The sequence below is a fragment of the Strongylocentrotus purpuratus genome, unplaced genomic scaffold (assembly GCF_000002235.5).
Source record: "Strongylocentrotus purpuratus isolate Spur 01 unplaced genomic scaffold, Spur_5.0 spur5_scaffold_12, whole genome shotgun sequence".
Lineage (NCBI taxonomy): Eukaryota > Metazoa > Echinodermata > Echinoidea > Camarodonta > Strongylocentrotidae > Strongylocentrotus > Strongylocentrotus purpuratus.
The window spans coordinates 29,317,771-29,338,605 of NW_022145597.1; the positions used below are offsets into that span (position 1 = coordinate 29,317,771).

At 36.6% G+C, this 20,835-nt stretch overlaps 1 protein-coding gene across 2 annotated transcripts in view; it reads right to left on the reverse strand.

The window, feature by feature from the left end:
* LOC583024 (UDP-glucose:glycoprotein glucosyltransferase 1) overlaps nt 1–20,835 on the reverse strand; it is a 30,832-nt gene that overhangs the window by 7,213 nt on the left and 2,784 nt on the right. For both annotated transcript variants that reach the window (XM_030982341.1, XM_030982340.1), the window contains exons 4-28: nt 20,500–20,612; nt 19,293–19,473; nt 18,428–18,600; nt 17,405–17,505; nt 16,772–16,932; nt 16,122–16,213; nt 15,699–15,762; nt 15,337–15,423; nt 14,312–14,431; nt 12,692–12,913; nt 11,787–11,912; nt 11,421–11,504; nt 10,384–10,464; nt 9,328–9,451; nt 8,708–8,806; nt 7,945–8,039; nt 7,015–7,230; nt 6,212–6,343; nt 5,518–5,619; nt 4,941–5,086; nt 4,283–4,468; nt 3,110–3,160; nt 1,927–2,065; nt 875–1,033; nt 303–388 (exon numbers count right to left, since the gene is read on the reverse strand). In XM_030982341.1, coding sequence (XP_030838201.1) covers nt 303–388; nt 875–1,033; nt 1,927–2,065; nt 3,110–3,160; nt 4,283–4,468; nt 4,941–5,086; nt 5,518–5,619; nt 6,212–6,343; nt 7,015–7,230; nt 7,945–8,039; nt 8,708–8,806; nt 9,328–9,451; nt 10,384–10,464; nt 11,421–11,504; nt 11,787–11,912; nt 12,692–12,913; nt 14,312–14,431; nt 15,337–15,423; nt 15,699–15,762; nt 16,122–16,213; nt 16,772–16,932; nt 17,405–17,505; nt 18,428–18,600; nt 19,293–19,473; nt 20,500–20,612 — 3,140 coding nt within the window. The remainder of the gene's footprint in view (nt 1–302; nt 389–874; nt 1,034–1,926; nt 2,066–3,109; nt 3,161–4,282; nt 4,469–4,940; nt 5,087–5,517; nt 5,620–6,211; nt 6,344–7,014; nt 7,231–7,944; nt 8,040–8,707; nt 8,807–9,327; nt 9,452–10,383; nt 10,465–11,420; nt 11,505–11,786; nt 11,913–12,691; nt 12,914–14,311; nt 14,432–15,336; nt 15,424–15,698; nt 15,763–16,121; nt 16,214–16,771; nt 16,933–17,404; nt 17,506–18,427; nt 18,601–19,292; nt 19,474–20,499; nt 20,613–20,835) is intronic.

Consider the following 20,835-nt stretch of genomic DNA (forward strand, 5'->3'; position numbering starts at 1 on the left):
GATTAACGGTAGTCAGCAACTTAATCTCTACATAGTCAGCGCACTAGCGTTCACGAAACAGACTGCAGTTCTCCTCACGCTTCGGTTTTGCGTATGTTGCACGCACATAATTGCTGCGGTAGCGTCGTTCGTAGTCGTATTGGCCCAGAGTCAGGTCACGGGAAAGACGCGTAGTCTCCTCATGCCACACCCACTTTAAAATAGATGGTGCTGTAGGAATACTCATCAGAAGCATCTTGGAAAGTTACATAAATTTCATTTATTTGTCACACTGTCCTTGTACTCTGATCCCTTATCCCTACCTTGCTATCTCGTAGATGTCTGCAGAAGGTCCATGTCTAAGGCGTAGTAGCCAGGCTCCTGGGTTAGCCTTAAGTTGTAGATAACCCTTTACAGAAACAAGAAATGATACTTACATTTTATTTTAATGAAACATGTTTCTTGGCACAATGGATTATATCTGCATGTATTGATAAAATGGGAATCGATGTACTGGCATATGTCAAGACTATAATTAATATCATCATTTTAATACATGCATGGTTTCAGTGGGGGAAAATCCTCCGGTGCAAAGACAATTCATGAATAGTTGGTATTGAAAAAGCACAAAAATAAAAACATAAGTAGGTGAATATCACTAATTTGTGTCTTTTCCAAGAACTGCACACACCTTTCTTATGCATGTACATGTACATTCTGAAAGTACATTGAATGCATGGTCTTTGCTTACATAAACATGCACCTTCTACTGCTTGGTTTATCAATTGACAGAATCTCATGTGTTACATGATACACCCTACAATACAAGGACTATTTGAAAGTACAACAACACATACAAGAGTGTTTCCCTTTGCCCTTTGAATGTGTAACTTACCAGGTTTGCCATGACGATGGTGTCGACCATGACCGGTTGGGTTGCAGTACCTAGGTTGAACTGAAGCCCCCTGGGAGGCTGGCCGGAGTTCTGCTCAAAGCAATGCCCTTCTAGGAGCAAGTTCTCTAACTCGTATTCAGCCACAATCTCACCAGAAACCTGTGCAGGAGAGAAATCCAAATATGGCAACTTAAAACTAAAGTTGAAAACTTTTCATCCTTGACGAATGACAGTTTTGGATTATAGGTTAAAATTCTTGCTTCTGATTTGTCACTGAATTTTGTACTTTGTCATTGAAAAAAGGCTTTGTGAAACGGGACCCTGGTCATGTGATCACCTTGTGAAAGAGACTGTCTGAAAGGAACTGGGAAAGGGTGAATATATATATACCATTTGATCTGATAATTACTGTGAGGTCCTGCAAAGTGATTTTAGATGATTGTCATTTCAATCATTCAAAAGTAATGACCATTCCTGACTATATCTACACACTTAAGTATACACACTTTTAAGATTATTAACAGTTGCTTGCTTGCTAGGTGCCTTGTCTGTTCCAGACATTGGCCACCAAGGCTTTCCATCTACTTCTACCTCTGGTTCTTTATGTTAAGAGTAATACCTAATTAATGTCTAACAAAAATTGGGACAGACAACCCCAAACACAAGACCTTTGGTGGCATAAGCATAAGAACTTAAAGGACAAGGTTAACCTTGTCCTCAGTATCCACTTTTTGTTAAAGGGAGGTGTGATGGCTCAGTGGTAGAGCAGTGGTCTTGTAACCGGGAGGTCCCACGTTCGAAACCAAGTCGATGCGCTAGTGCCCTTTGGTAAGGCATTAATCCTCATCACGAAGTTCCTTGGAGAGGACTTGAAGCCGTCTGTCCCCTGGTTGCTAACTTACAAGCATACACATGCTTTCTTAGCAGTCAGGTAAAACAAAACGAAAACCCTGTCAATACATTTGAATACTAGCCCTCTTGTTGCGGACCACTCAAACCACCTGAAAATGCATCATAATAAGTGATAATGAAACCACAAGATTGACGTTTACCTCACTGAGCTTGATGTTATCGAGATCACTGCGGGTTCTGACCGACTCCACCAGCCAGCTCTCTGGTGTTAACATGTTCATGGTCAAGAGAGTGTCCAGGGGCATTTCTAGGAATTTGGCCGATGGTCCTGCAGTCAAACTGGTCATCAAAGGCAAAGAAAAATGACAAAGGAGAATAAAATTTAATAATAATAATAGGCATTTGTAAAGCGCCGTCTATCTAGACAATTCCAAAGACAGGGTGCTATTTATGTTCAAGAATAAACATTTCTCTGATTATGTTTGTCAAATTTCACTAGATCTGTGGTGTACAGTTAACAACTTAATTATCAATACCCTAACCAAGTTATTTTTTAAGTATATGAAAAATTGATTTGTCCTGATTTATGTTTCTTGAGAATGTGACATATTAACGCTTACATCTATTCAACAAAAGCCCTAATTCAACGAGTCCACCTTTCATTCTTGAATTACAAATAACACAAAAAACATCAAATTTACAGGGGGTATGAATAATTTAATTGTTAACTGTACAAATTATGTCTAAACCTGCTTCACTACTCCAAACAATTATAACAGGAATCTGTAAATAAATACCACCTTCCAAAAAAGGCTTCTTTTCCAATCTCCATGGAAAGGTCTTGATCTAACCAGACTATGCTAGGGAACTTTTACCATCATGACATATAAATGCAGGTCAAATAGATTCTACATTTCTTGTAACAGGTATCAATTGACCATGACTTTTCCTTAAATGGAGTATACAATAAAAGAAATTGGACAAAACAGTTTACTTTTAAGTATAATAATAATAATAATAATAATGGTGGCTTCTTGTATAGCGCACATGTCCGTCACCTTGTGACGCTCCTGGCGCTGCCCTGATTATTACCCTGGCTTTAGCAAGGCAGCCACTGCGGCGCTCTAGCATTACAAGGAATTTATTCCTGCCAGGTACCCATTTACATCACCTGGATTGAATGTGGCAAATGTTGATCAATGTCTTGCCAAAGGACATAAGTGCCGCAGCGGGACTCGAACCGCGGACCTTAAGATCGACAGTCCCGTGGCGTATCCACTCGACCATGACACCACTTAAGTATGCATTTACATGACATCACAAATCTGTTGTTCTTCAGCAATCTCCATCAGAATAATAATACTATCAAATATCTTTAAATACCTGCTATCCACTCTGAAGGCCAGTTCTGGTTCCAGCACATATCTGTAAAAGCTGTGAAAAGAAACAGGGAGAAAATAGAACTGAATAGTAACAAGAATTATACTAATCATAATGGGTATATCTATAATAATAATAATAATAATAGGTACATTTATATTGGGCGCATATGCATCCCAAAGGAGGCTCAAGGCACCTACAAAGTACTATCAATACCTGGCTTAAACCCTGCTACTTTAAGGCATTGATAGCACTCACAGAATGAGTTCCTATCAGTAGAGTTTTAAATGTAGATTAATGCCTTGCCCAATCACTTAATAAATATTTGTCTTTCTCAACCTTGTTATAGCTTATCCAAATAAAGGAAGGGCTGGTGGAACCCTTTTTTTCAGGTTACTGCGGCAAAAAAATTTGAAGGATAATCATAAATGGTACATACACTACATGTGACCATTACAGAGATGCCAACCTTTTGACACAAAAAAACAGACCAATACGCAGGCCGGTTGGCCCCGGGCCAGTAAAATTTCAGAAAAATGTTTTACTGGCAAGTACGATCAAGTAAAATGTTTGCTCTTCCATTAAAATTTAATGAGAAAATTGTAAAGCAAAGTTTTTGTTGGGGTACCGGGGGTTTACTCGTACATGTTTCTATGCGATTCCGCTGTTTTTATGGGGTTTTTAATTGATTTAAAATTGTATTTTAAGAGGTGATATTGTATTATCATATTTCACTCTTATTATCGTACTAAATATGATTTAATCGTACTGGTTGGCATCTCTGCCATTACCACCTGAGAGGGCTGAAGCATACCTGCCAACCTTTCACAGCAAAAATTCGGAAATAGAGAGGAATCTAGGGTTCAAAACATTAGCTAAAAGACCAAAAAAATTGAATCTTTCCTCCTAAATATGAGCAGTTGGCAGCTTTACTGCAGCCTTGAGACTACTCTTAAAGCCCTACTGCACTACTTATAGCTACTTGCGCCCTCTATACAGCCAACAATGCCTAACCGGTACCCTTTGATCCCCCATGATGCCCTTTTCTTATGTTAATTGAGAGCTGATTTGATGAGATAACCACCTGCCAGTGACCTTGCAGGGAGGTCTAATCCCTCCATGCCAAACTAGTGCAGACTGGCTTTAAAATCAAGAAAAATGTCAATGAAAACCTACCTCTTGAGAGGCAATTCTGATAGCTGTGCCCTTGGATTCATGTAGATATTGATATTGACATTGAGGCCTTGATGTAGTACTTGAAGGAGCTGACTCCATTTCTGACTGTCTCTTGTCAACGGATCCAAGACGGCGACGATGTCATAGCTTGCCTGGTCTGGCTTTCGAGGTGGAATGTTCATCATGCTGCAGAGAAGATAGTGAAACATATTACTCACATTTCACATCGTTACTGTTTGTATTTTGTAGGTCAATGTTTATCACCACGGTAGGATAATAAAAATGGTTATTAGCTCATTGAATACTGAATTGTGTCAGCTCCATAGGCTTTAAACATGAACATGGTGTCTGGCTCTCTCTCTCTCTCTCTCTCTCTCTCTCTCTCTCTCTCTCTCTCTTTCTGTATGTCTCTCTCTGTCAGGTTTTTCTGTCTCTCTGTCTGTCTATCTCTGTCTGTCTCTCTCTGTCTCCCTCTCTTTCTCTCTTTCTCTCCTTCTCTGTTTACAGATACATTAATGCTGTATCCATACAATTATGTTGTCCCATTTCGTCTATCACTTATCTTCCTGAATCACAGTGATCCAGTTATACTAATAAAGTAATAATAATAACAATGTAAAGTCCTATACAAATGTAACTATTAATATAATTAACTAACCTATGTTTTTTATTCCAGTATTGAGTTTCTTTCCTTGAATCAGACTGAGAGCTAGAGGCTAGTAGAGCGTCCGTCTTCATGACCATATCACTGGCAAAGTCTCTCCTCTTAGAACTATCCTTTGCAGAAACATTAATGTTCTTCAGCTGTTAGAAGAAAAACAGAGAGAGGAAGGAGAGTAAGCACAAAGTCCATTAATTCATAAAGATATACAAAATAAAATGGTATAAAAGAGACTGAAAATAGATATTTTGAGTTTGAAATTTGTCATCTTTAGTTTACAATCACTATGATCAGGAACTAAAAAAGTGATGTATATGAATTTCTTTTATGACCTGCTGATGATTAAAGATTGAAGTACAGTTGTTTGTATCAATTCATATATTTTAGAGTTATCTATACCATGCTAAGTAAGTATTCATAATTCCAATAAAACATGATCACTGATTGTCCCCTTACTCAATGTCATTCACTTCAGAACATTCAGGGATGACATTCCTAAATCATTTTAATCTAACCATCTTCTTCTACAATCTGTATTTTGTTCCTTATAGAAAAAATGATTTGTATTTCTTACCTTATTTTTCACATTGGTTGCAGAATTGCTTGTGATCAGTTTCTCTATAAGCTCAAAATCTGCCACTTCGATGGGCTCATCTGGCAAAAATGGTCCAAATACCTACATCAAAGATCACACATAAATAAACATAAATTGACATAAATATAAAATCAATATTTACAAGTTACCAAAAAATTCACAGAAAACCAATGGATACTAAACAAGGGGCATCTTATATATGAAAATATTGGCTAATAAAGAGAAAGTAGAAAGTAATAAATTGGTGAATTGTGAACGCAGATATTATCATACTTATGCTACATGTACATTTAGTTTTGACAAACCCATAACAACAGTTTGGTTAATAATAAAGATAAAAGGAGTACTGTGTTACCATCAGATTGTGAAAGGAACTGTCTACAAGCAACTGGGAAAGGTTGATTACGTGAATAAAAAATGTGGTGTATATAATGATAAGGAATTAACACAATTTGCTGAAAATCACATGCAATGCACAAGCAATTTGGTATAAGGGACTACACAGGCATGGAGAATGAAGGTTTGGACCCTTCAGCCATTTCTCGCTAAATTGAAGAGCGATCATTTTCACCGGACATTAGTAGTGTACTTTTCTTCCGGACTGCCATACAAAGAATAATTAAATTCACAATTTTTCAATTTTTCTAGAACTGAATGTATAGCAAGATCTCACCCTTCCATTAGCGACGATAGCCCTGTTTCCAGGGGCGAGTCCCAGTACATCAGATGAGAAAGCTCTATGGTTCTCACGAAGAGCAACGCGAGGTGTGTTGAATGCTTCCGTAAAAGCTTTCATATCCATACCCTAAGCGAGACAAGAAAACAATACTCAACATTTGTTCAGCTATCAATGCTTCTTTTTCACATATGAAAAATAAGAACAATTCATTCAAACTAAGCATTTATGATTTCTTCATCATCTCCTTCACCATTTTCATCATCATCCACCATCATCTTCAAATCATCACCATACTAGTACATGATCACCACCACCAAAGCTCTCATAATCTTGGTCACAATTATCACTGTTCACCATCATCATCATCATCATCATCATCATCATCATCATCATCACCACCACCATCATCATCATCATCATCATCATCATCATCATCATCATCATCATCATCATCATCATCATCATCATCATCATCATCATCATCATCATCCTCTAAATCCTCCTCCTCATCAACATCAACATCAACAACACCTACATCAACATCCTCATCATCACCATCCTCTTCCTCCTCCTTCTTATCCTTATCATCCTCATCATCCTGACCATCATCATCCTCACCATCATCATCATCACCATCATCATCCTCATCCTCTAAATCCTCCTCCTCATTCTCATCCTCCTCATCAACATCAGCAACACCTACATGTACATCAACATTCTTATCATCACCATCATCTTCCTCCTCCTTCTCCTCACCATCATTTCTGTAATCTTTTTTATTACACGTAACTCCTTACATTGACTTCAAAGTCCTGTGGTGTTTTCTGCCCATCTTGAACACTCTTGAAATTCTCCTCCTTCAGAAGCTTAAAGATGAAATTCTTGGCGTAGTTCCTCGTTTGTGTTTCCATGGCAGCCTGGACAGCCTTAACAAGCCAGAAGGCATCAGCACCGTCCTGAGAGGAGGGCGGGGCATAGTGGACCAACCCCAGACGGACATTGTTTGAAGCTTTCTGCACATTTGAAGAAGAAAAAACATAATTTTGTTTGTTTGTTTGTTTGATTTATTTTTATAAAATAACAAATACAAGGTTATACATTTTTACATAAGTATTACATACATAGCAAACGAGTTTAACGGATATTTGTATATATTTTTCATTGAACTAAAGAGATAAATTTCAGAACGCAGGAGACCGCCATTATCATCAGCATTATCCAACAAAGGTTCTCTTGTTGGTCCTACGCTCACTTCTTTCTACAGATTCGCGGACAAAATATATTTTGAGGGCATGCAAGATAGATTCAAAACACATGTCTGACATGCCATACCAACCCAATGACTTTACATGTACATCAATCTTTCTTCAGATATCAAAACTAGGTGCAGTGACAAAACTGTGGGAGATTTTTCCAGTCAGCAATATCTACATATTTGACTAAAGAATTGCTTTGTATTGTTCAGTAGTTGCGTCTATGGTCACACACAAAAGTACACAGAGACAGAAGGGGGAAATTTGACACTCTTATATATTGTTTGAGATTAATATAAAACAAAACTCTCATAAATTCATAGCCTATAAATATTATATATCTTTTAAACTAAATATGTGATTCCAAGTTAAGACACATAAAAATACAGGGCAGAGTGTAAATAGCTTATAATAGAGAGTCCCCATGAGTTGATTGTGTATGTATTACTTTTAAAACTGAATCTTAATTCTCACCACATATTGAACAGTATCCCTAGCAACCTGCCTCCCTTCCTCCGTCTCCAGGTCGCATACAATCCACATGGATACGGGTCTGACTGCATCATCATCTGAAACGTGAGATGGAGATATAACAAGCATATAATAACAAATTCCACAAGAAGCAGTGTTCAGAAAATCCAGTAGAGCTCACCACTGAACAGTGCCTGAGAAAGAGAGCAGAAGGGATTGATAAAATGCCTTATACATTGGAATAACTACAATACTACTTGGAAATGAATGGCACATACAGGGACCTCTGTCAAATTCCAATTGGCAGTATACCAAAACAAGAAATGTGCCTCCACTCCAACCCCTGGCCCCCAAGTTTGCTTTTGTGCCTCCCCCAGACAAGCAAACAAAAAATACATCTGGAAAATGAGATGATCTTTGAGGGGTTTCTCTCTCCTCTCTTCCTTTCTCTCTTATCAAGATATCTTTTTTAGTAATAGTCATTTGGAATGTGATAACCTTTCTTGACGTTTTCGGTCTAAAAAAGGCACCATTGCTTCTCAGAGATTCTGAAACACAATTTTACTTCTCATATATTCAATATTCCATTTTAAGAGAAAACAAATTCGAAGCAGTTCAGAATTGTTTAATATCTTGCTATCAAATTACAATGCAAAACACAAAGTACAGCGACATGGATATATATGTAAGTGCAATTGTAGAGTGGCTACTCATGCAAACAAAATCTCATACTGATGATGTAGCTTAAGACAATGCATTTTAATACCTTTTTTTGTCAAATATTTGATGGAGTCTGCTACAAGTCCTGTCAGGTGACTTGATGTGAGTCCATGGGAAGCTAAGGGTGTATCAACAGTAGCTGAACCTGATTTAAAAACAATCACAAATTCAATAATAAAGATGTTAGAAAAAACTAAAAACATTTGCATTTGACAAGTTGAGGTTCCTTATATAAAGCTGCTGACACATTGTATATATTTTAACTAATGTGGGGGTGATCATATAGTTGTTTTCAATTTTCTCGATTCTATTCAAAACTAGCAGAAATATTTTTGCAAATTCAGTACACTCACCATCTTTTTCATCTTATTTTAACAAAGACAATCATATATGTATCATATCTTTTCAACAATTACAATAATTAAGGTAATTAACACGGTTTACAAGCTAAAGCTTTATAACATGATATTCACTTTCAGGGACATAAAAAGCGAAGTTAACCAACATTTAGTTTTCTATGCTTTCCTTTATATGAAGAGGTGGTTAGTAGTACAAATTACATTTTCTGCTGACTTTTTAATTCCAAATCTGAAATCAACCACTGATCAGTACGTATTACGTAGAATCAGTAGCATGCTTGAATTCCTTGAGTGACCTTGTACTGACCTGGTGACCCTGTGAGGTCAATTATGGGGTTGTCCGATTTGAGAATTTTGAGATTCAGACGAGGCATGACGTTGGGCCGGGTCATCGCATACTCTAGCAAGTCGGTGTGCTCTCCGACTTTGTTCTGTTACAGGGAGACACAATAACATACATTTCAATACCAGCATGATTTAGGAATTGATATGTTGAGAATCCGGGTGGATGAATGCAGACATTGTTTCTATATCTTTCAATAAATATTAATAATTATGGAAATCTATACTGCACAGTTCATATTTGAATGTGCTATATTATTTAGCAATTAGAGCCACAAAACTTGTCATCAGTGAAAAATTACAGTTTTTGTTATAGGCTACAGAAATTCTTGCTTCTGATTGGTTATCAACAGATTTGTCACCAGGGGTGATAGTGAGCACTAAAAAAAAAAAGTTTTTTTGTTTCCCCTCAACGCCGCCCCCCTTGAGTAAAAAAAAAAGAAGAGGATTCGCGGGGGAAAAATGGCATCTAACAACATTCCCCTCTTTCGAGTAAGAAAATTGGGACAAAATTGGGAAAAAAATAGGGCAAAACATGGAAGAATAGAGAAAATAAGAGGGAAATCGGGAAAAATTAAAAAAATCGTGAAACCGATTTAAATCGGGTTTTTATCAGGCCTGTGTCACTGATGTTTGCCATATGTCATTGAAAAAAGGCTTTGTGAAACAGGTCCCAGGTTCTCACTTTAGATTTGACACGACCAACGTGTATTCCCCACATTGTAGATGTTATCGATGACCAAAATAGGACATCATATTTGCACCCAATAGGTCTATAAAAAAAAAAGTTGTAAATGAATGCCAACTGCACACACAACGAAGGTCCTACACGTCTTCACTGAGCCTTGTGGTGTAACATACCGAAATGTAAAAAGTGTTACACGTACGTTATTAAAAAGAAAAGTTATTAAACAAAATATTAGAGAAATAATATTATTATATTATAATAATAAACATGGTTTACTGCAGCATATCAGCACAAGGATGCCCAGCAAAGAAAAAAAATCACTGTGTAACTCACCCTGTAAACTGCTCTTTGAAAGTCAGCTGTGTTCATTAGGATGTTTGTAACTACTGCCTCTTCAAATACATCTGGATCAAGCTGAATGTATGGGATAGGAAAGAAAAATGGGTTAAATCATAGCTTTTACACTACACAAGACCCATCCTAAAAGCCAAACCGAGTGCTAACAACTGGAAGAAAAAAAAAACATAATACAATCAATCTGAGAAATAATGACTGAATTTTAAATCCTCTATTGCACTGTAACAAAAAGCTCTCACTTTCAAAACATATGTGAAAGGGCTGCTGATATTAAACCACAATTGGCTTTATTTACAGGTACAACAACTAATTCAAGAGAAATATTGTTTTGTTATGCTGAGAATTAAATACCATTCATAGGTACAAACTTAACATAATAACCGTCTTTCCAAATGGAAAAAAGGCCTTGCAACGTCCAGTCAGAGATGCCAACCTCTTGACACAAAAAAAACAGATTGAATATCCTAAATTAATATCCCTGGGCCAGTAAAATGTTTAAGCAGTAAGAAAACGGTAAAGTAAAATGTTTTCTCTTTCATTAATATTTTATAAGAAAATTGTAAAGCAAAATTTTTGTCCGGTTTGCAGGGTTTTAATTGTACATGTTTCTATGCGATTCCGCGTTTTTTATGGGTTTTTTAATCTTTTTTTGTTTTTGTTTTTGTTTTTTGGTTGTTGGAAAAATTTCATTCTTAGAGGCAATACCATATTATCATATTTCATTGTTATTATCGTACTAAATATGATTATAATTGTGCTGGTTGGCATCTCTGCGTCCTGTTTACCAGTAATATTAATGTTCATATAATAATAATAATATGTTTACCCAGGGTAGCCTCATCAGTATTCATACTGTTCTCCCTGAGGGCCCTGCAATCATATTATTACCCCGGCTTTAACCGAGCTACCATTAAAAGGTGCTCAAGCTTTCAAGGAATTTCTTCCTAACGGGTACCCATTTACCTCACCAGGGTGGAGTTTTGCTTGATATGGCATTGCTCCATATAACTTACCTCATCTTTAGAGAGTGGCACACCATTCATGAGGACTTGGGGGGTCTGCCGGAGAGCAGTCTTCCTCAAGAAGGCTGCGCCATCCTGGAATCAAATCATTTCAAGAGCAAAAGGTTTTCACTATTGAAAATGTACATTTTTAAGACAAAAAAGGTGGCATAAAATGTTGATTCAAATAATTCATATTTTCTATTATCCAGGAGATTTCATGTTCTTGATGTGGAATTTATGAAAAGTCAAAAATACTTCAATTTTCACTTTTGAATGTATGTTTTTTTTAAGGCTAAAAATGGCTCTCCATAATTTTTAAGTCCAACTTAGAGTTAAGTTTGACTTAGGATCTTTGTGAAACATCCCCCAGCTCACCTGTCTGTGATCATCGTAGTCAGATTCAGGTCCAATTATATCCTCCATATCTTCACCAGGGAACATCTGATTTAGCACAGTCACCACATCACCGGGCGTGACTCCATCATCTGCCTCTCTGTGGATCTATATGAGAATAAAACAACACTCAGTTAGTCAGTAGTAAAATATGTTAAAGGTATAGACCAGTTCTGGTCATGCGATTGCATTGTGAAAGAAACGTTGTGGAATCAATCAGAAAATGTTGATCATCTAGCATATAAGTATTGGTGTGTACTGCAAGGTTCTGTAATCATCAAAATGATAAGAAATTTGGCTCAGTCTTGGTAAAGTTACAAGCACTGTACACAGAAAGATGTATATGGGACTATGTGATATCTACATGTATGATAGATATGATAATTTACCAAATATATCAATTAGTAGGCAGTTTCCTGGCAAAATTTGTATTATCACTTATTATGTCAAAACATAATTCTTTCACATGATTTGTAATAAGAGCTTCCATTTCTTTTTTTGAGAGGGGGCATTTCCCAAACTGGTTTATACCTTTACTGCCGGGCTGGGATTTGAACCCTCAAACCTTGATTGAGAGTCAAGTGAATGTACCACTAAACTACTTCACCTCCATGGGATACACATAGGTTTGACCACTACGTCAAAGGAACAATACATAGTGATTCCTTCCACTCCTATAACAAAATAGGACAACTACAAAATACCCCATCACATGAGTGTAAAGTAATGCTAACCCTTACCCTGACACTAGGGCTTGAACCTATGTTGACCCTGAACCTTGCCATGACCCTAATTCATAGTATTGATGTATGGTACTGATATTTTCTAGTTATGCCCCCCCCCCCCCTCCACAAAAAAAAAAAAAAAATGCAATAATGCAACTATACCTTTGTGATGAGGTCCATAGCTTTCCCAGCATCCTCTTCCATCAAGGCAAAGTTGAACGCCCTCACCATGGCAACGCCCGCATCATCCATCCCATCCACATTGTCATCGTCATTGACGACGAAGACGAAACCAAACCTTAGAGGGACGTCACTGAGGTAGAGCATCTCGGCCTGGTCTAGGAGGAGCATGGAGTCAGGACTCGTAGGATCCAGGATGAGTGTCTGGGATTGAGGGGATAGAAAGAGTAACGGTGGGTGATTTAGGAAATTAGAATCTGGGTCCTGTTTCATAAAACCTGTTATCAATAACAAGTAAAAATAACTGTTATTAGCTACTAAAATTGTGTCGTTTGATTGGCTGAGAGCAAATTTGTCATAGAAATTTAGCATTTGTTGTAATATAATTCAAGGGATTGGTTAATTTGTCTCAGATTCTGAAACAAAATCCTGGATTTAGCTAATGCTGCAATGATAATTATAAACCTTTAGGTCAGTCAGGAACTCCAAGGCTTCAATATTACACCATATCACAGACACTGATAACACATAGGGTTATGCATCTCAGATGTAACATTGTTAAACGATGCCTTTAAGCCAAGCAGGGACTTTCATGCAGATGATTTATATGCATGTCATAATTGATTCCATTGAAATACAAGTGAGAGGCTTCAACCAATCTCCACCCCATACAAGTCCATGTTATATAAGGTGGATCCAGCCACAGATAAAATCTCACTTCTTTCAATATCGTCACCTTCTTAAATAATGGCCTAAGTCACATTTTGCGCAAAAATTATATTTTGCTCAAAACATCTCTTCATGAGGCTATCCACCTTTGTTAAATTACACATGTGCTGAATTGAACATATTGACGTAGGCTACTTTACTTTTTGGCCTACATTGTTGTATGTCGAGAAATGTGACTTGGGCATCAACAAAGACGACTGGGAAACATGGGAAAACTTGTTTTAAAAGGAAATGTGTTAATTTCCTTCAACTATATCATTTGTAGTAGGAATAAATGAAGTGATTCTGATTTTTTTCTGCCTCGGTGACTTAGAGTCAAAATGTGCTTACACATGATATTAACCCATTGACTACTGAATTCTTTCATTCCTGTAGGTTTAATACAGAAGCCAACTAGTTCTCGTTGCTTTGTTTTATTATTGTAAAATAACCATTTCAGGTCTTCTTTATTTTTTTCATAATAATATAAACATATTCACATTTTTAGCATTTGCCTCCATTTCTGGAGGAATATACATGGTTTTCTTATATTTTGTTCTATCTGTAAACGATAATTGAATAGGTAAATCAAACTATGAAGAAGTCTCTCTTTTGTTCTTTTCTTTTTAAAAGTCTTTTCCAACAAAGCTTTTTTAAATAGTAAAAAGTGCATAATTCAAAATAATATCAACATCTTTTTCCTTCTTTGAACTAAAATCAATACCAAACAATAAGGTAGATGACATGGTTTGAAATTAAAATTAGAAAAAAGTTACAAAAAAGAACATACGCATACAATCACCTGTTTGATTACAATAATAACATTGCTCAGTGGCATTTACTTTCCATTTAAACAAATTATATGGTATTGCTAATGTGTTAAGAAAGACTTACAACGTGGAAGACATTCTTGGCGATGTGTCTGAGCATTCCAGGGAACGTAGGTCGAAGGAATTCCTGGATATGAGACGGCCAAGCCTTGTACTTCTTATCACTCTCTAGATCATTGATGTACTGTGAAGAAAAGAAAGAGTGAGAAATGATGAGCATAATGAGACTATCATACACAAAATAAAAGATAGAGAGAGAGACAGAGAGAGAGAGAGAGGGACAAAGATAGAGAGAGAGAGAGAGAGAGAGAGGGAGAAAGATAGAGAGAGAGAGAGAGAGAGAGAGAGAGAGGGGGGGAGAAGGACGTGATTGTGAGCATACAATAGAACCATAGAGACAGAAATCAATTAACATCTGGGCCCCTTTTCACAAAACTTGTCATCAGTGACAAATGACCGTCTTTGTTATAAGCTAGTGAAATCCTTGCTTCTGATTGGTTATCAGCAGATTTGTCACTGATTTTGTCATTTGTCATTGAAAAAAGGCTTTGTGAAACAGGTCCTAGGATTACAGATGAACATTTCTCACAACTGATGTTAAACACAGACCATAAGTTTGTCTGGTGATGACAGCCAGAAAGGTGCTAACTCTAGATTCAATTCAATCAATGTATTTATTTGTCCAATGTATGTTCAACATGGATAATTGAATGTAAAATAAAGGCTCAGACATAAATTTACAAAGAACAGAAATAAGATACAAAACCTGGACACATTTTGGTGATGACAAAATAATAACTATACATAATATTGCTTATTGGCCTTACTGACACAAAGACGTAACTCCATATTTTGCCAAAATGAGTATTTGATATCAAAATGTTCAGAAAGATGTGGGCTTTCCAGAAAACACAAAGACTTAACTCCACCCAACGCCCCAATGAAGTCAATGGCTAGTGAAACATAGACATAACTCCTTAAGGCCAAGTGCTCAGTGAGTGACACATAAACCACTTTTTCTCAAAATGGCCAAAATAGAGTTACGTCTTTGTGTCACTGACCCCTCGATATACATGTACTCATACTCACAATAACAGCATTGTCCCGGATGTCTACAGCATAACTATCTTGCAAAGACTCAATCTTAGTTTTCATCACATCTGTCAAGCTACTCCCCTGAAAAATCGAAAAGCGAAAATGATTACACTTTTCAACTACAATGCAACTACTGACACTATCATTGTTAATTACTGATAAAATTGTACTTTTGTTACAGCTTTTTCTATCATTTATGTACTGCAATTCCTACATCATGTAAGAGTCTTATTCATGTATTGTATGAACTTCTCCAATATTGCTGTTTGTAAAGAAATAATTGAAGTTGATAATAAATATGTCATTATTATCTAAAGTGGATGGTAACTGAAAAGTGAAATGATCTGATATATTACCTGAACACCAAGCTGATGAAGGCCTTCTAGTAGTTTGCCCTCAGCTTTCAACAAATCAAGGAGCCTATCAAATAAACAATCATCATACATTCAAAAATTTCAAGTAATTATGATATTGGCAAAAAAATGATAATATATATTTGACCCGTTGGCTCCTGAATTTTCTCATTCTCATAAGGCCTAATACATGGACGAACTGGTTTCCAACAGGTATGGGTTAATAGACGTCTCACAATGACATCTTACGATGAAAACAGCATGGATCTTATAAACTTTTGAATAACTTACACATGTACTTGTAACTTCATATAGACCCAATTATAGGAAGAGTCAGTTTGCAATATTGTTGAAGTATACTGTAACTCACAATCATCATAACTTTGCAGCATTAACTAAAGAACAAAAGAGAACTTGGGTACTTACATAAACGGATCTGCAACCTCTGTATCGATGACCAATCCGTTCACCATGATGATAGCATCTCCTTTATCAGCGTTATGGTTCATGGCAAATAACTAAAAAAAATAAAATAAAAATGAGGGAACAACGTTACAAACATTCTACACTTAAAGGCATCGTTTAACAATGTTCAATCTGAGATGCATGGCCCTACGTGATATCAGTGTCTGTGATATGGTGTAATATTGAAGCCCTAAAAGAATTGCGCTTCAAAATGATCATGAAGGGCCTCAAAGAAGTATAAAATCTTTGAGTGACCGGTTTTACCATACTCATTTTCCCCAATGGACTGTAGCAAAGTTTGATTTCGATTTCCAATCATAAATATCTTGATAATCAGACGGGCGATCTGTTTTTAAATGTCATGGAATTCATGTAAGCCCTAAGGTTTATAATTATGATTGCAGCACGAGCTAAATCAAGGATTTTTTTTAAGGATCTAAGACAAAGTTACTGGATCCCTTTAAAGTCATATTAACAGAGAGGATGTTGTGGATTAAATAAAGGTAGGAGATACTTTCTAATTGTTTTGATTTACTATATCATAGTTGGTTCTTCATGTACTTGCCAACTTTTACAAGTTACCATGGAAAAAAAACAGTTTTCAAACTGACCTTCTGATTCTCCTTGATCTCCTTCTGGACCTCACTCTTGACCTGTGTTCTGATCAAGGAGCGAGCTAGAAGCGGGAAGTTCTGACTAATGTCCGTCAGCACCTGAAGGGCATCCTCAGGAGGGGTCGAAAGCACCCGCTGTGCTGCTTGGTAGGCAATGTCTTTGGGAAAGAAAGATGCAAGTTACCAACACAGATATAAACATGTGGGACAATATAGTATAATAAGTATAATTATGAATCGTTGATTACCTTTGCTTATTTACTAAGAGAACTACAAAGGCCTGAGTTATCTGTCTACTGGAAAAATCTGTTTAAACCTCTATAAAGATTAAATTGTTCAGTTACAATCCAATCACAATTACAAATAATCACAAAATATGTATTTGTGTTAATAAATAGCAAGTACCAAATGAATATGAGAGAAAATGCGTTATTGCTGAGAAGTTAACAATTTATTTTTTTTAATTCCAAGAAATTTTGAGAATAAGTAAAGGCTACAAGGGTTGTCTGCCTGCTACCACAATAAACATATTGCAATTGTTGGCAATATCATTCAACGACAAAGTTTTGTCAAGTGAGGGAGGGGGGGGAGGAGGATGGGGAGTTGTCTTCCGACTTTTATTGGGCTCACCTTGGAGTTGCCAAACTTTGAGGGGCTCCATTATGTTGGTGTTGTCGACCAGTTTTTGTTTGAACTGAGTCAATCCTTCTGTCAAATCAGGATGAAGCTCCCTATCACAAAAGAAAAGACAAGTCATGATTACAACTCACATTTTTGTCAATGCCATGATTTACAAAGATCAGACATCATTTTTGCCTTTGTACCCTATTCAATACTCCTCTCATAGTTACAATTGCTCTATTCAAGCTGCTGTAAGTATGCCTTTTGCTCTTCACATGATATGTTATAGATAGTATGTGCTTCTGACTGGCATAGGTAACCTGCTTCTGTATTTTTTACAATATTACACATTTACATAGCCCCTTAATATTTCTAAACATTTTACTATTATCATCCTGGATTTAGCCAAGCTACCGTGATAAGGCAATCTGGTTTTTCAAGAATTTCTTCCATCAGTCATTCAATTATATCACCTGGGTGAAGAGTGGCAAATGTAGATTCACGTCTTGCCAAAGGCATAAGAGTGTAGATGTAGAGTCCATGTACATGATTCAGCAGGTGATTATTTGGTTAGGCTTAGCAAAGTTATGAATATGGGATTCAAACCCACAACCTCCACGGGGTAGGTCATTGAAAAAAGGCTTTGTGAAACAGATCCCAGGATACAACACCACTGGTTCACCTATGAGCCATACTCACTCGGTTTACTAAAGACAGATCCCTAAAGTTCAACCAGGACCTATGGTTTAAAAAATTATTGCTCTACCATGGAGCCATCATGCCTTACTTGAGTTTACCCAAAATAAAGTAATTTCATCTGGCCAATTTAGCCCTGGGGGGGGGGGGGGGCGTTTCAAAAAGCCTTTTTAATGGCAAATGACAAAAATCAGTGACAACTCTGCTGATAACCAAGGATTTCACTAGCTTATAACAAAAACTGTCATTTGTCACTGATGACAAGTTTTGTGAAACACCCCCCCCCCCCCCAGCAAGACATTAATGTAATTCTTCCAATGTGCCTTTAATACTCACATGAGTTTACTAAATACAAATCCTTCAATTTCATCTGGGCCTTGATCCATCTCTGCGTCTGTCTTGGCTGATCCGTCCTTGTTCTCCTCCTCATTCACAGCTTTGTACTCTGTGCTCTTGATGGCCAGCTCCACACCGTAACCTGATAGACGAATTTGGGCCCCAGAAGACTCCTGTGAGAGAAGTTGATGGAGATTAAGATAAAAACTAAGGTAAAATTAGAGCCAGAAGAGTATTAACTCATATCATTTCACACAGAATTTCAACTCTTAGGTTCGGCTCCGCTCTTCAAAAGGGCCATTTTATGGGAAAATCAACAGGGAAGGACCAGGGCCCTGGTTGCATAAAACTTACCATTGATAGTAACTTTGCCATCAATGGTAACTACCATGGAAACCTTGATTTTCATTGGCTGTTGAGCCCTGTTACCAGTTGGACTTAACAATTATGGAAAGCCATTAGCATCTTTGAAAATATTTTGTAAAAGTTATCTTTAAAGGTATAAAATGTTGATTCAAATCATTCATATTTTCTATGAAGGTCTTTATATTTCGTTTTTAAATTTGTAACTATTTAAATATACTTGTACTTGCTTGTTTTTTACTTTGTAAAGCGCATAGAGAGACTTCGGTTTATTATGCGCTCAATAAATCTATCTTTATTATTATTATTATTATTATTATTATCATGGGAGATTTCATGTTCTTGATGGGGAATTTACAAAAAGGCTAAAATACTTGGAATTTTTGCTTTTGAATATATTTTATTTTAAGGCTACAAATGGCTCTCCATGATTTTTTTCCAACTTAGAGTTAAGTTCGACTTAGAATCTTTGTGAAACACTCCCCTGGTACTACTCTCTTACCATTTGGTAATGTCTAAAGACGTACTGGATGTCCCCTGAGCTGGCCTTCTTGGCCAGTACTTTGTGAAAGTCCCCCACATTTGACCGGTAAGCACTGATATCACCATACAAGACTGCTACCACCGATCCATTGACTGACCGCTTGTACTGATGGTCCACGCTGAAGATGTTGGGTTTAGGTCTGCAAGTGAGGCAAAAACAAATTTTTAAAATCAAATTAAGAATATCTCAGAATCAATGGTGAATATTAACTCCATAGAAAAGATATTCATTGTAATTTCCATTATTGTTGTCAAATTAGAATATAAGTTGACAAAGTCACTTCAACAAGAGAATTGGAAAACTAAGATTATATGTTGACAGATGATACAGATGTATGGCAAGAAGTCCATGTCCTTTACATAGTTAACCTCAGACATTTCATCTTCAAGGCATGATTAGGTTGATAATTACTTCTGTTATGTTTTCTTAGATGGCTTTTTAAAGATACTGTTATATCTAGAAATGTATAGCTCAAACATTTTTTACACTGGCATTTTACCATTAACATGTGTACCTCTGACATTTTATCTATGCATTTTCACCTCTTTGTCATATCTGCTTCTAGAATTTCAGCCTCAGGAATTTTAGTCACTGGACATTTCTACCTGTTGACTTTTTTTTACTTCCGAGGTTTATACCCTAGGGCCGGTATTCAATTCAATACTTAGCATAAGTAAGAAATTTACTAAGTAAATGGCTAAGTTAAGTAATTTACTTATCTCGTATTCAAATCGCATTTTAGACTTATACTTACGTAAGACAAAATCTAAGTAAAATACTTACTGATAAGCATTGTGACGTCACACGGTCAATCAAAAGTATTGCGCAATTGATGCATCGCAATAAATGCGCGCTGATATAATTGTGCGCAGGTTATAATACTGCGTAAGAAAACCATATGCCTGACAATCAAGGCCTCCAAATAATTGGCTTAAGTCCGGTATGGAGTTGGCTTAGATTTAGAGTAAAATACTTAGCCAAAAGTGTGAATTGAATACCATAATTGGCTAAGTATTTTATCTAAGCCAAATACTAAGTAAAAAGCTAAATTTTTTGTACTGAAGTATTGAATACGGGCCCAGGCACTTTACCTTTGGCTCATCCAACTGAAACCTAATGCTACCACATACAAGGGAAATCACAAATTAGAAGTATTAAAACTCACCTATCGCCCACATCTGCTATAAGTTGATCCAGATTGTCAAGTGAGCAGGACAGTTCCCCATGCACGTCAACAAAAGTAGCACAATTTTCTGGTACATGGTGACTCCGAGCAATCTTAAATGGTAGAAGCAATAGAAGTATTAATCAAATTCAAATATCATCTATTTTCCACTAAAACAAAAATTCCCTCTCCCCCCAAAAAAATAACACATATAGAAACTACTGACAAGTCCTTAATATGAATTATAGTGGTGAGATAATAAAACGATCGCGCCTGCATTATGCAATTCGATATGATGAAAAATTGAGGTTGGGACATAATTTATAGGTAGGGTGG